This window comes from Dioscorea cayenensis, chromosome 17, assembly GCF_009730915.1.
Source record: "Dioscorea cayenensis subsp. rotundata cultivar TDr96_F1 chromosome 17, TDr96_F1_v2_PseudoChromosome.rev07_lg8_w22 25.fasta, whole genome shotgun sequence".
NCBI classification, from domain to species: Eukaryota; Viridiplantae; Streptophyta; class Magnoliopsida; order Dioscoreales; family Dioscoreaceae; genus Dioscorea; species Dioscorea cayenensis.
In genome coordinates, this window is record NC_052487.1 from 21430814 (window position 1) to 21446791 (window position 15978).

General features: G+C 36.9%; 3 protein-coding genes across 3 annotated transcripts; all 3 read right to left on the bottom strand.

The window, feature by feature from the left end:
• Window positions 1–1733: 1733 nt before the first annotated feature.
• Window positions 1734–2975, bottom strand: LOC120280890 (probable LRR receptor-like serine/threonine-protein kinase At3g47570). Its single transcript, XM_039287857.1, has 2 exons — window positions 2178–2975; window positions 1734–2108 (listed from the first exon to the last, which is right to left on the bottom strand). Exons 1-2 carry the CDS (start codon window positions 2839–2841, stop codon window positions 1750–1752), a joined length of 1023 nt encoding a protein of 340 aa, XP_039143791.1. The 5' UTR covers window positions 2842–2975; the 3' UTR covers window positions 1734–1749.
• Window positions 2976–3016: 41 nt separating this feature from the next.
• On the bottom strand, window positions 3017–3963 carry LOC120281271 (receptor kinase-like protein Xa21). The gene is made up of 2 exons (XM_039288137.1): window positions 3152–3963; window positions 3017–3029 (listed from the first exon to the last, which is right to left on the bottom strand). The coding sequence occupies exons 1-2, from the start codon at window positions 3961–3963 to the stop codon at window positions 3017–3019; spliced, it is 825 nt and encodes a 274-aa protein (XP_039144071.1).
• A 24-nt stretch (window positions 3964–3987) lies between these two features.
• Window positions 3988–4899, bottom strand: LOC120281273 (LRR receptor-like serine/threonine-protein kinase EFR). The gene has a single exon (XM_039288138.1). The coding sequence runs from the start codon at window positions 4897–4899 to the stop codon at window positions 3988–3990; it is 912 nt and encodes a 303-aa protein (XP_039144072.1).
• Window positions 4900–15978: the final 11079 nt, after the last annotated feature.

A 15978-nucleotide genomic window follows, 5' to 3' on the forward strand; every position in this document is an offset into this window, starting at 1 on the left:
GATCCTTGATACATAGAAGGGTTTAAACAATGGTGACCCTCTTTCATGGTGCACCGTAGAAACAATCGAAGAGCCTTAAGACACTATACCTAATGAACCGAGGCTATGTCAGTCAGTTATGCTAACATGGTGGCACAGTGAACCTTGTGCTCTTAACCTCCTCCATGAACTCCATCAATCCAATGAGCAACTAAGCTCATTAACACTCTGTTAGCATCCCACTCTAACCCAACACCACAACCACGCTACGCCGGCGGCCATTCCTTCACTAGAATCGAATCCTCGTCTTCACTACAATCTCTAGACACTTGCACCAACTAATAACTCTATCAACATCACCTTTGGTGCTCCTCGGAACTCTACTATACCTTTAGTTTAATAAAGTCTAAACAATGGTGCAAGAGGGCGATGAAAAAGGAGGAGGCGGAGGTCATGGTGGCAAAGAAGGGCATGGCCGTGTGGAGAAGAAAGATAATGGAGTTTTTCTTATATTATTTTTAATATTTTTTAAATCATTTATTAATATTTTATTTAAAAAAAACCATGTTAGTAAAATGTTTATTAATATTTTATTTAAAAATCCACATCAGCTAAAATTGATGGCGACGTAACGGTTTGGACCTCTTTTACCCATTATTAAAAGTATAGGGATGAAAAATATAGAATCTCAAGTGCAGGGACTAAAAAAGTAGAGAGAGAAAAGTATAATGACTATTTTAGTGATTAAGCTAAATATAGATGTCATTCTTTTTTGGTGGGAGAGATGGGTCAATAGATGTGCCATTCTTTTATTAGAAATATAGATGCCATTCATGCACTGTACACTTGGGTCTAATACTGTTTATCAGTACTATTTATGGATATAGGTGTGAGTTCCTTGTGAGATAAATAGTGATTTCACTATTTCAGGATTGCAAGTTATGGGGATTTTTATAGAGGGCTAGTAAATCACCATAATTGGTGCATTTCTGTACCTATCTGTCCCTTTGACAAACAGTTAAATAAGAGACGCTTGTGACCTATTTGTAAAAAAAAAAAAAAATTACTAACTTAAATATAAAAACATGGTTTATCCACTTTTCTTAAAATAAACCAGGTCTGGGACTACTTTATCAGAATCCTTTGGCTTCCACAGTTACCGCTGTCACTTCGGGATCTTTGGGGTCGGTGGAGAAATGATTTGCACTCTAAGAGAAGGGGTTTTGGGGACTTAGTAGCGAAAGCAATCATTTGGAATATTTGGATAGCTAGGAACGATTGCATTTTCAATGCTAATGTCATGCATTCTCTTTGTCTCATTGTGAAAATTGATCGTATGCTTGTATCTTGGTACTCTTCTCTCGCAGACGGACCAAAAGTGAAGCTGGAAGAGGACCCGCAACACCGCCGACGCTAGCTTAGAGTTCATTGCTCCTCGTGTGAAGTCATTCGAGGAGATTCGGTCTTCAGTGGAGACGCTCGACCCTGGCTCTGGCTAGATTTGTTGTTTTGTTTGTTTCTTTCTTTTTAGGGGGTGGTGACCCCTGTGTGCCTGTTCTTTTTGTTCTCCTTTACCACATCTAGTGGTCGGAGTTTTTGTTATCTTCCTTTTTTTTTTAATGCAGTGTGGTTCATCCACTTTTTTTCATAAATAAATAAATAAATAGAAGAAGGATTGAAAGTAACCGGACATTATTCCTAAAAATACTGGACGCTATTATAGTGTCTAATACAAATAGGAGGGTAAGTCCTTGATCTATCGGATAAGATTCAATAAACAAGTTCAAAGAATCCATCCCTTATTTTAAGCATTTGAGCTGCAACATGACACATGCTAGGCCTCTCAATTGAAGATTCAGCACAGCATACAAGGCCTAAAGCCACAACAGAGAGCACACACTCCTTTTGGTTTCTGTATTCACTGTCATCATCTTCTTCTGAGAACATTGATGGATCCATGATCTCCATGATTCTCTCCGGAGATGCGTAAGTCTCAGCAAATTTTATCATTGTCATACCATCCTTGAAACTCTCATCAACTGGTCTCTTTCCTGTCAGCAACTCCAGAACAAGGATCCCATAACTGTACACATCTCCCATGGTTGACACCTCACTCCCAAAGCCATACTCTGCATGCATACAATCATCAACGATATTTTAATATAACAGAGTAAAATGAAATCATCTACAATATATACCTGGAGGAACATAACCAATGGTTCCTCTGATGATCCCAGTTGAGGTTGTCCAGCTTTGCAATGAGTTGTTGTTATTGTTGTTCATTAGTATCTTTGCAAGTCCAAAGTCTCCGACATGAGCATTCATGTCATCGTCCAAGAGAACATTGCTTGGCTTCAGATCACAATGAACAATTGGAGGTTGGCAAGAGTGATGAAGATACTCCAACGCATCAGCAACATCAATGGCCACATTCAATCTGTGAATTAAACTTAGAGGACTTTGGTGTTGTTGATTCTCCACTGGATGTAACCATGAATCCAAGCTTCCATTTGGCATCAAGTCTAAAACCAGAGCTTTGAAGTCATTGCCTTCTGAATCAGTGCTCACGCATGAAGTGATGATCTTGATGAGATTCCGGTGTCGGATGCTTCTGAGTGATTCACATTCAGAGAGAAAGCTCTTTGAAGCTCCTCTTATGTTGAGGCTGAAGACTTTAATGGCGACCATCATTATGGTGTTGTTGATGCCATGAAGAGTTCCTTTGTAAACAGAGGCATGCTTTCCTTTTCCGATGAGATTACCGGAAGAGAAACCATCTGTTGCTCTGACCAAATCATTGTATGTAACTCTCGGAAACTCTTCATATGGAACAGGCAAGGACGATGAAGTCTTTGTTTTCATCTTTGATTCTCGTTGCCGTTGCCGAAACAAGAAAAGAAATAGTAAGAACAAGAGAAGGCACAATAAAAGGGAAACTATTGGGATCACAATCTTTAGGATTAGAGATCCTCTACTTGTTTTCTTATGGGACTTGAGGCAGACGGGTAAGTGAAGTTGTGGGACGCCACCACAAAGCTCAACATTTCCAACTAAAATTAGTGCAGATGAATTTGCAAACAACCCGTTTACAGGGAGTTCTCCGTGGAAGTGATTGTATGAAAGGTCCATAAAAGAAAGATATTTCAAATCCTGTAGGAACTCTGGGACAGACCCTGATAAGTTATTGTTTGATAGACCAAGTGTTTGGAGGAGTTTTAAGTTGCTAAAAGATGAAGGAATGCCTCCTGACAAGCTATTGTGTGAAAGGTTTAAATTTTTGAGACCTTTTAGTTTGCCTAGAGATGGAGGAATGGATCCAGTAATGAGATTACCTTGCAAATTGAGGTCTTCTAAGACTACACATCCACTGATAGTCCCAGGGATTTCACCTGTCAATCTGTTCCCACTCAACTGCAATTGTTGTAGATTTATCAAGCTTCCAATTTCAAAAGGAATAGTTCCATTGAAAGAGTTGTTGGCTAAATCAAGAACAGAGAGTGAAAAGAATTGTCCAAGGATTTCTCCAGGCATTCTCCCACTAAATCTGTTGTTAGAGAGGGCCAGTGTTTTGAGTTGCCTGAGAGTTATCATAGAAGAAGGTATAGTGCCTTCAAATCTATTCCCAGATAAGTAGATATCTGACAACAAAGTCAGATTGCCAATGCTGGAGGGAATGTAGCCTGTGAACTTGTTGTCGCCCAAACTCAAAACCTGTAACTTGGCAAACTGTCCAATGTGCTCTGGAATTGGGCCAGTCAGTTGATTATTACTGAATTGCAAGATATTCAAACTGACTAAGTTTTCAATCCCATGAGGAAGGATCCCTGAGAAATGGTTGTAATCCATGTACAAATGGATCATCTCCTTGGAGAAGTTGGCTACTGACAGAGGTAACACACCTCCGAGATCATTGAATGCAACAGAGAGACTCTGCAAGTTGCTGCAATTCACCAAGGAATCAATCGAAGGTCCAATCAGTGGCATCGCTGGCTTGAAACTGATTGTTCTCTAAATTGAGGTCATGAAGACCATGCATCCCTCCAAAAAAATTGGAGGCACTGTCCCACTAAACTGGTTACTTGAAATATAAATTGTCTCTAGAAGAGAAGCATTGGACAGTGAAGCAGGGATGGCTCCGGTAAACATGTTTCGGGCAATGTAAAAGGATGTGAGTTTAGAAAGCTTGGTACCTAAACTTGAAGGAAGCCTACCATGGAGCTGATTGCCTGCAACGCTTATAAAGCTCATAGATGAAATGTTGAACAAAACTGAAGGGATTGTCCCATGGAGCAAGTTCCAGGACACCTGAAAATGATCAAAGTTTGACAGTCTGCCAAGTTCTTCAGGGATAATTCCTTGTATATGATTTACTGCCAAACGGAGTTGAACTAGAGAAGAAAGGTTCCCAATGGATGATGGAATGACTCCAGTGAGACTGTTATTGGATAAAACCAGGACCTTGAGCTTGGGGAGAGTTCCACCATGCACAACAGGGATAGAACCATTGAGCTGGTTGCCAAACAAGTCGAGAAATCTGAGTTGAGAACAGTTGATCAAACTTACTGGGATCATGCCATGAAGCGCATTGAAGCTTAGGTTCAGGTACCGCAGCTGGTGCAGGCGACCAAACTCCGGTGGGACCTCGCCGGAGAATTCGTTGAGAGAGAGCTCAATGTTGTTCAGGAGGCTAAGATTGGCAATGGAGGGTGATATGAAGCCTCCCAGGCCCAACATGGAGAGGTTGATAGAGGTAACTCTACCTTTGTGCATGCGAGAGCAAGAGATACCAGTCCAGTTGCAGAAATAAACTCTATCATTCCAAGAATCAAGAGCTCCAGAAGGATCATAAGTAACTCCATTCTTGAATCCAAGCAATGCTAAGTGATCTTCAGTCTCGAATGCGAACAAAGTGGTGACCATGGAACAAAGAAGCAAAGAGAAAAAGGGCAAATGAGAGAAACCCATGACTATTAACTGTGCTGCATAATCTGTTAATGGAGATCTAGAGATGATTTAATACTGCAATACTGATTGACTGATACAGTACGTGATACATGTTCTTGTTGGTAGTAAGGGAGAAAACTTGGAACCTCAATAGCTCGGCGGTCAATGTTGTCATTAAATAATGATGATATGATGAAGACAAATGTTTGTTTTTTTGTGGATAAAGGGCCGACAACGACAAGGTAGGTAGAAAAGTTTATATATATATATATAACTCAACCAGCACCAACTCAATACTGCGGACAAGAATCAGGTGCGGTCTGTTGCTCCTGAGGCCCAGCCCCATGGAGAGCAGCTTAGCATGGCCCAGTTTGTGGGTCTATTTCAATTTAAAATCCTTAGCATCCTCTAATGTGAATAATTACTACTCTATTAAGTATATTGTTGATTTGTCTGAGGCCAAGGTGGACTTTGTAATGAATCGAATCAGCCCTCACACCTGACCCTGGCCTCAGGTTGAGTGGTATTTTGTCTCGGGTGTGTTGCTCATTGGTTCCTAAGAAATATGCCGGCAAATTCAATGCAATCGATGAGTCAGAATCAAAACTTACTGGGGACAGGTATGAAACCAATGACTTCATTGGGGACATCTTACACACCCTAAACCTGGCTTGTTAGATCTAGTGCGCCGACAAACGGCCACACACCTATGGGGTGGAACACAGCAAACATGCAAGGCTTCAGAACTGTTCTAGAACAAAAATTATGAAGCTCAAAAGTACAACTTTAAATACAAGTTGAATATAATAGGTTCAAATACAAAAAAGTATTCTAAACATAATTCAAATACTCACACAAACATAATGACAACCCAAAAAGTTCAAAAGAAAGAGCATAAATTTTCACTAGTCAACTAAGTTGCTTGTTGGATTACTTGCTCCCAATCTGAAAAAATTCAACAACAAGATTATAAGTTTGACCGCCCAGCAAGTAACCGGCTAAAAAAGAACTAGGATCATATGAAGTTTCAAAATTTTGAAATAAAAAACAAAATCATATCACATAGTACAAATATTTATCCAAAATATAGTTCATAAAACAAAAACCGTTCAACAAAATACAATTCAATGGCAAACAAAGATATATGTTTCCAAATCACTGTGCCCAAAATAAAATATCAAAAATCATTTATTTAAACTCGTTGGCCCGAGTCAGATTTTCAGAGCACATTTATTTACTCTCAGTGACCCGAGCAAGATTATCAGAGGTCATTATTCTCCACCGATAGAACTGTGCAAAAATATAGTTTCTTATTAAAGTCAGAAACTCATGTTGACATGGTCAGTATTTAACCTCTGGTAATAGAGTTGGTACCTATTTAATTAGGGACTAAACGTATTTATGTCAAAATAAGTTTGTTATCCAAAAACCAAAATTAGAATTTCACATAATTTCAAACATATCCGAATTTACAGAATAATTTGCCAAGCAAAATATCAACATACTTATGATCCGATTTCTTTTATAGCAAAAATAATCTAGTTATATTCAAAACAATTAACCAGCTTAAGATATCAAAGGTTAACAAATATAATCAAATATGGGAATTAATATTTCAAAGAAAGAGAAATAATTCAAAATTTTAATAAATATATAATACCAAAAAATGAATTAAAACCCAACAAATGATTTAATATTATACAGGCAACCTAAAAAAACAAGGAATTAATTAAATAAAAGAATAAATTCACAATTGTCGGTAATTAGAATATATATTTATGTATATACATTTATATGTAGTGTTACTTATTTGATTAATGTCCAAAACAACCTAAATTCTAAGGCAAACCAAGTTCCTTCATTATGCCCTAAAATTGGGAAATAACCTATTAGTATCACCAACAATATGAATTTTTACAATAATCATGGGCTTGCTAGAAAATTTTCAGGAGGGTACAAATGCAAAAAATCAAAGTGTCGCTCTATTCTCCCAAAATTTGATTCTTTTCAAGGGTATAATAGCATATATCCACTCTAAATGGTCATATAAAAATTCTATCATGACCCTTGAGTAGTAAATCAGACACAAGTTTGTCTACTTTTCCCAAATCACAAAATTCTAAATTTTAAAAATATTAGACACTGGCTGCTATGACATATCCAAATTTCACAATGATTTGAGATCTACAAGATTTAAACCAAGAATTCGAGTAAACCTATTTCTGCAAATCAGAAAATTCAGAATTGCTCTTTCTAATAAGAATATCTCACAGCATATGCTTTCAAATAAAATCAAACTTCAGGAGCGGATAACTAACTCAAAATGAAACACCTTTCTTAGAGAGAATGTGTCTTGATTCCAACTCTAAGACCATGAAATTGTCTAACCAATCTTCATGCTTTCTGTAGAAATGTCATATGAGCACTCGTAATATGGCTATAACTCAAGTATTACAGAGGCATAAATTCTGAAATATTTCAGATCCATAGATAATGTCAACTTCTACAACTTTCCTATATAATTATATATCTAATTCAAACTCTAAAGTCATAAAACAAATTAATAACTCTTCAAAAGTCTACACAAGAGTCTTATCCGAGGCACTTTGAATTTAAAGGTTATAACTTACATCATACACATGAATAAAATCTGAAAATGTTGTAGTAAGCTAGGTAAGATTAAGATCTACAAATTTTGTATTTTGATCTCCTCTAAATCCGGTCTCCTGGGTCTCCCCAAAAATTAGAGAGGAATATCTACTCACTAAAAAGCAAAATTTCGAATCTTATGCTCAAATAAATCAAACCCTTCACATAAGAAGCATGGATGGTTCAGGCATTTCTCTTTAGTCCAGGCTGATAACAATTTTAAAATGATCAGAACATAATCAAAGACTAAAGAATTTCTATAAGAATAACCTAAACTATGAGAACAAAAGAGTCAAATCAAGGTTCTCACCAAACCCTAACCCTAACTAGCATTGCATCACAAACAATTATAATAAAGAGCAAAAATAGAATAAATCAGAACCTTACATCAATCAATCACAGTCAAGCACCCACGGAGATGAATTTCTTTTCTTCATTATAGGAACCACGTTGTGACGAGGGAGGATGTGGTTCTAGATCTCACTTTTCTTAAATGGTGATACTAGGTCAGGAGGGAGTGAAGAGCATGAGATTATGTGGGAAAAAGTAGCTAGGGTTTCCCAAATAAAATACAATAAAAATTAAACATAACTGCCTAACAATCAGATCCATTCTGTCCTCCTCCAAGGCATCCATCATTGTAAACGGTACTCAAAGTGGGTATGTGAGATATCGTTGTGGCTTAAGACAGGATGTCCACCTCTTTTCATCCTAAAGATGACTGTTCTTGGCACCATGTTTAGGCATGTATTGACTTCTAGAATTCTAGTTGGCATCCTGCTAGACGACTAGGGCCGAATGAGCAACTTACATTATGCTGATGATTTGTTGGTTTTCACCACTAGGGGTTTGGAAGATTTGATAATCATCAAACTTCTGTTATATCTTTTTGAAGGTATGTCTGATTAGTAATTAATTTTTTGAAGACTTGTCTCTATTCGACTAGAATGGATCAGTTACAAGATCCTGCCGAGTCACAAACCCTTAGTTGTGCTGTTGGATATCTGTCGGTCACTTATCTTGGCATCTCTATTTCAGGAAGAAGACCTCGTAAGCACGATTTGGAAATCCTTATTGTAAAGGTCCGGGGATGTCTTACCTCTTGGAAAGATGGTCAATTCTTTTTTGGGCGGTAGATTAACCCTCTTGAACTTAGTGTTATCTTTTACCCCCATGTATTGGGTGTCCATTTTCCATCTACAGAGCTGGGTTATTAAGAAAATTAATCAAATCAGGAGGGACTTTCTTTGGTCTAGCCCAGACTTGGATAAGCCCAAATGTCGGTTGGTTTGTTAGAAGAACATCTATCATGCACGGGACTTAGGGGGGTGGGTAATCCTGGATCTGGATGCTTTCAATCTCGCCTCCTTGGGAAATGGTGGTGGAAATTGACTTCCGATGCAAACTGGTGTGGTTTGTCGATAGTGCATTTTAGCTATGGTGCCTCTAAGTGGAACTTGTTCTTTCATAGCTCGGTTCTAGTTCCTTCTTCTAGAATGGCATTTGCTATTGTATGCCAGCTTTTATGGGGTGTATCAATCAAATTGTTCCGAATGGTGCTGCTTTATCTTTTCACTGTCTTTTCTATGTTTATGTTTTTAGTTGTTCTTATGCTTCACCACTGGTAAGAGCTTCTATTTTTTTTAGTTTATTCGTACTGTGCTAGTTTGGACTATTTTCTTTTAATAAATTTATAATTTACCTACTTTTTATTAAAAAAAATTACTTCAAGAAATATTTGAGTTTCCAAATTTGAGGTGTAATACCACAACATCTATGCCGGTCGCTCAAGAATTTGTAAAAGTATTTGATGAAAAATAAGGCATCCCCATCACTATGAATCACAATTATTAGACAGAGCTCCCGAGATCTGTGATCAGATATCAAGATAGCAGGATCTGCCAACAAAGAGGGTAGTGGATGTCATTAGACTTTTCACGGTGCCCATTGGTTGCATTAGTTACTGTGTAATACCAAAAGCCTTTGGCGTAGATACATAGACCAACATCCATTAAACCATCTGTCCCACCAGAATATAGTTTGCGCACCATCCTCAGCGTATAGGTCGACATATTTTTGTATGATATATAATAAATAATGTGTTATCCTTTTAATAGTATATCCTTATCAAAGCACTCTTTCCGACTTTGATAGGAGTGCAAATCCCAGATTCCCATATGCTATTTCCACTACAAACAAGACCAAAAAAAATGAATAAATAAAAGAATAAATAAATAAATAAAAAGTTGAAACAAACTTCTTGCAAATTTATTATTATTATTATTTATTATTATTATTATTATTATTATTATTATTATTATTATTATTATTATTATTATTATAACTCCAAACCAAAAGCACTCTTTCATTTGCCTTTTTCTACTTGAACCCCAATCATCAGGGTAGTGGCCAACAGAACAGCCCCCAATGTTGAACAAAGGCTCAACCTGCTCAACATTAATTAATACAGAAATCTGTTGGAGAAGATTTAATTATCAAAACTAAAGACAAAATGAGGAAGATAATTGATTCATTGTTGTTTTGATTAGAAGCTGAAGATTAGAAGATGGTGTTCTTTTACGGATCGAGAGCACGCTGCTTTCCTCACATGTTTTTGTACAACTTATGCCAACTCGAGCAAAGCAGTTATGAATCGATTGCGAGTCGAGCAGATTAGTTATAACAACCTTTGTCGTGGTCTAAAAGCTTGAGCATATATATAGCTCATCTCTCCGTAATTCAACGCAATGAATGAGAAAATGATTCTTCTCCTCTAAGCTAGGTTTCCTTTTCTTCTTTGATTCTTGTTCCCTGATCAGACTGTCGCATTTGGAGTCTTTTCTCTCATTTGTAGAAGTTCGAATCAAGCCAAGCATACTTTTCGATTCTCAATTCCAATAGAGGAAGCATGGCAAAGCTGAATTTCCTTAGATCCATGAAGTATTTCAACATGGTATCGTGAGCTCTCGAGGTTTGAGCTGCGTTTTTTCTTAGGATCCGAGGGCAGAATTTAATGTGTTTTGAATGCTTTTATCCATGCTATGCTGAAATTTGAGGATTTTCTTTGTGTTTCGAAGTCCCCGATTGGGTTTCTTGAGACTTTTTTGATCTTTTCTTAAGATCTGAGCAGAATTTAATATGTTTTGGATGTTGTACCCATGCTAAGCTGAGATATGAGGATGTTCATTGTGTTTTTAAAGTCCTGATTGGGTTTCTTGAGACTGTTTTTTTGATCCTCTCTTGTTTTCCTTTGGGGAATTCAGAGGTTCAAGTTTAGAAAAGGTTTTCTGTGTTGAGATTTATGTCAGAAACTTTTTTCAACTGTGAGAGAACATCAATGGATTCTTCGGATGTATTGTTTTTAAGCTCATCTGATAGCCCAGGGATGATGCTTGTGTCCAAGCCTTTCAGTGGCAGAGGGTATGGTTCTTGGAAAAGAGCAATGGAGATTGCACTTACTGCCAAGAACAAAATTGGTTTTGTGAATGGTGCTTGCAAGAAGCCTGAAATAGATTCTCTTGAGTTGCAAAGTTGGGAAAGATGTAATAGCATGGTTATTTCCTGGTTACTGAATGGTGTTTCTGCAGAAATTTCTGAAAGTGTTGTCTACTTAAAGACAGCATATGACATTTGGCGAGAATTGGAAATAAGATTTGGTCAGCAAAATGGTCCTCTACTTTATCAATTGCAGAATGAACTCAGTCAAGTTACACAGGGGTCCAGTTCAGTCACTTCCTATTTCACTAGAATCAGAAAGTTGTGGGATGAGATTCAGAGCTTGTCAAAAGTTTATCCATGTAATTGTGGTTCATTACTTGAACAGCAGAAGGAAGATGAAACTCGGAAGCTGTTGCAATTGTTAATGGGTTTAAATGAGACTTATAACACAGTGAGGAGTAATATTTTAATGATTAAACCTCTACCTTCTGTTATAGAGGTTTATTCTCTGTTAATTCAGGAAGAAAAGCAAAGAGAGATATCTTCAGGTGCTCAATTCTCCTCTGAAATAATTTCCATGAATGCAGGATTGTCTGGAAATTCAAATAATCAAGTTAACAAGAATTTTTCTCAGTTGAATCAGAGGAATAAACCAGATTACAAGAGGATGATGTGTGACTATTGTAAGAAGCCTGGACACACAAGAGACAGATGCTTTAAATTGCATGGATATCCAAATCCTCGGAAAAATAATAGAGATAATGGAAAGAGAATGGCAGCTCATGTCCAAGGGAATAATGCTGAAGTTTCTCACATACCTGAACTGACTACTGCACAATTTAACAAATTAATGGATATGCTGAATGATACTTCCAAAGTTTCAATGCAACAGCAGGATGCAATACAGATGGCTTCTTTTGGAAATGGAAATGCAAATTTAGCTTCTACATCTTCACTCACTATGGCAGGTATATCTTCTACTTCTTTTCCACATTTAATCAGCTCATATGTTCTTAATAGTAGCAAGCAATTCCCTTCACATAATACCTGGATCATAGATACTGGTGCTTCAGACCACATGTGCCATGATATTGATTCCTTTGACTCTCTACATGCTCTACCAAAATCTATTCAGATCACTCTTCCCACCGGTTCTGAAATTCTTGTTTCTCATGTTGGCACAATTATCCTTACGCACAATTTGAGTATTACTCAAGTCTTGTTTGTTCCGAATTCCAATTCAATCTTTTATCTATAACTAAGCTAATTCAACGACTAAGTCAGAGAGTTATTTTTACCTCTAATCTTTGTTTTCTACAGGGCCCTTCACTGAAGAGGCCACTGGTTCTTGGTAGAGCATATAAAGGGCTTTTCCTCCTTCATTCACTGCATCTGCTAAAGGAGCAAATACAACAGAGATTCAATTCAATTGCATTTCTGATATACCACAAACTTGTTCACATTTTACTTCTTCCTTGTTTCCAAACAACTTTTATTACTTTTTGTAATAATACTGAGTTTGAACTTTGGCATTCTAGATTAGGGCATCTTCCTTTACACAAAATAAAAATGCTATCTTTGCTAAGCTCTAATTTGAAGTCTGATTCTTTAATGATTTGCAATGTTTGTCCACAAGCCAAAGCAGAGACAGTTACCTTTTCCTCATAGTCACATCCACACTTCTTCAATGTTTGAATTAATTCATGTAGACACTTGGGGACCTTATAATACGTGAAAACTCATCAAGGTTTTTAAGTTTTTCATTACAATTGTAGATGATTTTTAGCGTAACCACCTCGGACTTTCCTTTTTAAAAAAACTAAAAAGAGATGCTTCCTTTACTCTAAAAATTTCATTCAGATGATAGATACACAATTTCAGGTGAAAATTAGGAAGATTAGAACTGATAATGCATTTGAATTGGGAAGTTCAGAGGATTTAAAAAAAATCTTTGCAGAGAGAGGAATCATTCACCAAACAACCTGTAGTTATACTCCACAACAAAATGGAGTAGTAGAGAGAAAACATAAACACATTTTAGAAACAGCTCGTGCACTTTTATTTCAGTCTAAATTGCCCATCAAATATTGGGGTGAATGTATTCTTACTGCAACTTTTTTGATTAATAGGTTTCCAAGTAAACTTCTGAAGAATAAAACCCCTTTTGAGATATTGTTTGGAGTTAAACCTGATTACTCCTACCTTAGAGTTTTTGGCTGCTTGTGTTTTGTGACAAACACTGAAAAATTTAAAGACAAATTTACTTCTAGAGCCAAACCTGGTGTTTTTCTTGGATATCCTTTTGGTAAAAAAGGTTACAAGGTCCTTCTCTTTGATACTCTTGAAATCATTGTTTCTAGGAATATAGTTTTTCATGAAAATGTTTTTCCTTTCAATGAAGTTAAGAACAACTTTTCCAGTGACTGTTCCTTCTCTCCAATTTCATTATCAGACACTTTTCCTAACACAATTTCACAAAATGTTTCCATTCCAAATGGTCATTCCACTACAAATCTGAATTCAAACTCTTATTCACCACCAAATGCAGTACCAAATCCTTGTGAATTTACCATGACAAATCAAAGTTCCATACCTTTTAGAAAGTCTACTAGAACACATAATGCTCCAGCCTATTTGAATGACTATGTCTGCAATACAGCCAAAACTACTTCCTCACATTTTTCATTACCTTGTGCAATTAATTGTGCTCATACCCTAACCAATTCTTGTGTCACACCTAAACATATTTCTTTCACTTCACTTTCACATCACAATCCAAACATGCTTGCACTATTATCTAATATAGTTGAGCCACAAACTTATGAGGAAGCAATAAATAATTCTGCCTGGAAAGAAGCAATGCAGCAAGAGTTTAAAGCTCTAGAAGACAATAATACTTGGGATTTGGTACCCTTGCCCAAAGGAAAAAAACCCATCAGCTGCAAGTGGATCTATAAAGTAAAGCACAAATCAGATGGAAGTGTGGAAAGGTTCAAGGCCAGATTGGTGGTTAGAGGTTTCACCCAGAAATATGGCATTGATTACACTGAAACTTTTTCTCCAGTAGTCAAGATGACCACAGTAAGAAGTCTAATAGCAGTGGCAGTTAAAAAACATTGGCAACTCTTTCAATTGGATGTCAACAATGCCTTTCTACATGGTGATTTACATGAAGAAGTTTATATGAAAAGACCACCAGGACTTAATGCTGAAGCTCAGAATTTAGTTTGCAGATTGAAGAAATCATTATATGGCCTTAAGCAAGCTTCAAGACAGTGGCATTATAAGCTTTCTGAAGCATTAAAAGAGAGAGGATATCAACATTCAAACAATGGGAAAATTGTTTTCCTTGCAGTATATGTTGATGATATTCTAATGGCAGGAGATGATTTGGATGAAATGCAGAAATTGAAGGAATATCTTGATCAAAAATTTAAGATCAAAGATCTCGGCAATTTACATTACTTTCTGGGAATAGAAGCAGTACAACATGAAGGAGGCTACATCTTAACTCAAAAGAAGTTCACACTAGATTTACTCAAAGAGTTTAATTGTGAGAATTGTTCCCCAGTTTCAAGCCCTTTACTGCCAGGTTTAAAATTAACCTCTGTTATGGATGAGCTACTATCTGAACCTTCAGTATATAGAAGACTAATTGGGAAACTGAATTATCTCACCAATACCAGGCCTGATTTGACATTTTCAGTACAACATCTTAGCCAATTCATGGCAACACCATACATAGCTCATCTTAATGCAGCATTACATGTTCTCAAATACTTGAAGGCAAATCCTAGTCAGGGCATTTATCTGAATTCCAATCCTTCTTTCCAATTGCAAGCTTTCTGTGATTCTGATTGGGCTGCTTGTCCACAAACCAGAAAGTCAGTCAGTGGTTTTTATGTCATCATGGGACAATCTCCAATTTCATGGAAGTCTAAAAAACAAACTACAGTGGCTTTATCATCTGCAGAGGCTGAATATAGGTCTATGCGTCGAGTATGTGCAGAAGTTTCATGGCTTACCAGGTTGCTAAGTGAACTCACAGTAGAATCAATTGTTCCAATTCAGTTAAAGTGTGACAATCAAGCTGCTATTCACATAGCAAAGAACCCTGTTTTTCATGAACGCACCAAGCACATTGAATTGGACTGCCATTTTGTCCGAGATCAGGTTCAAGCGGGGTTAATCTCACTGCATCATGTTCCCTCTCATCTACAGTTAGCAGATATATTTACAAAGGCATTATCCGGGCCTCAACATCAAAGGATGCTATCCAAGTTGGGAGTGTTTTGATTATCTACACTCTCCCACTTGCGGGGGGGTGTTGGAGAAGATTTAATTATCAAAACTAAAGACAAAATGAGGAAGATAATTGATTCATTGTTGTTTTGATTAGAAGCTGAAGATTAGAAGATGGTGTTCTTTACAGACTGAGAGCACGTGCTTCTCACATGTTTTGTACAACTTATGCCAACTCAGCAAACAGTTATAACTGATTGCTGAGTCAGCAGATTAGTTATAACAACCTTGTCGTGGTCTAAAGCTTGAGCATATATATAGCTCATCTCTCTGTAATTCACTGCAATGAATGAGAAATGATTCTTCTCCTCTAAGCTAGGTTTCCTTTCTTCTTTGATTCTTGTTCTACAGATCAAGCTGCAGATTTGGAGTCTTTCTCTCATTTGTAGAAGCTGAATCAAGCCAAGCATAATTTCTGATTCTCAATTCCAGCAGAGGAAGCATGGCAAAGCTGAATTTCCTTAGATCCATGAAGTATTTCAACAAAATCAAATCAAGCAGTCAAAACAACAGCATTTTAAATCTTAGTGCGAACGTCTGTGCATACATCACCACTCATCCATGACCTCACAGCACTCGTCAACATGCGAAACCATATAATTATTATTATTATATATATATCAACACAACAAAGACAGAAACCATACCTTCCAATTCATCATCAAA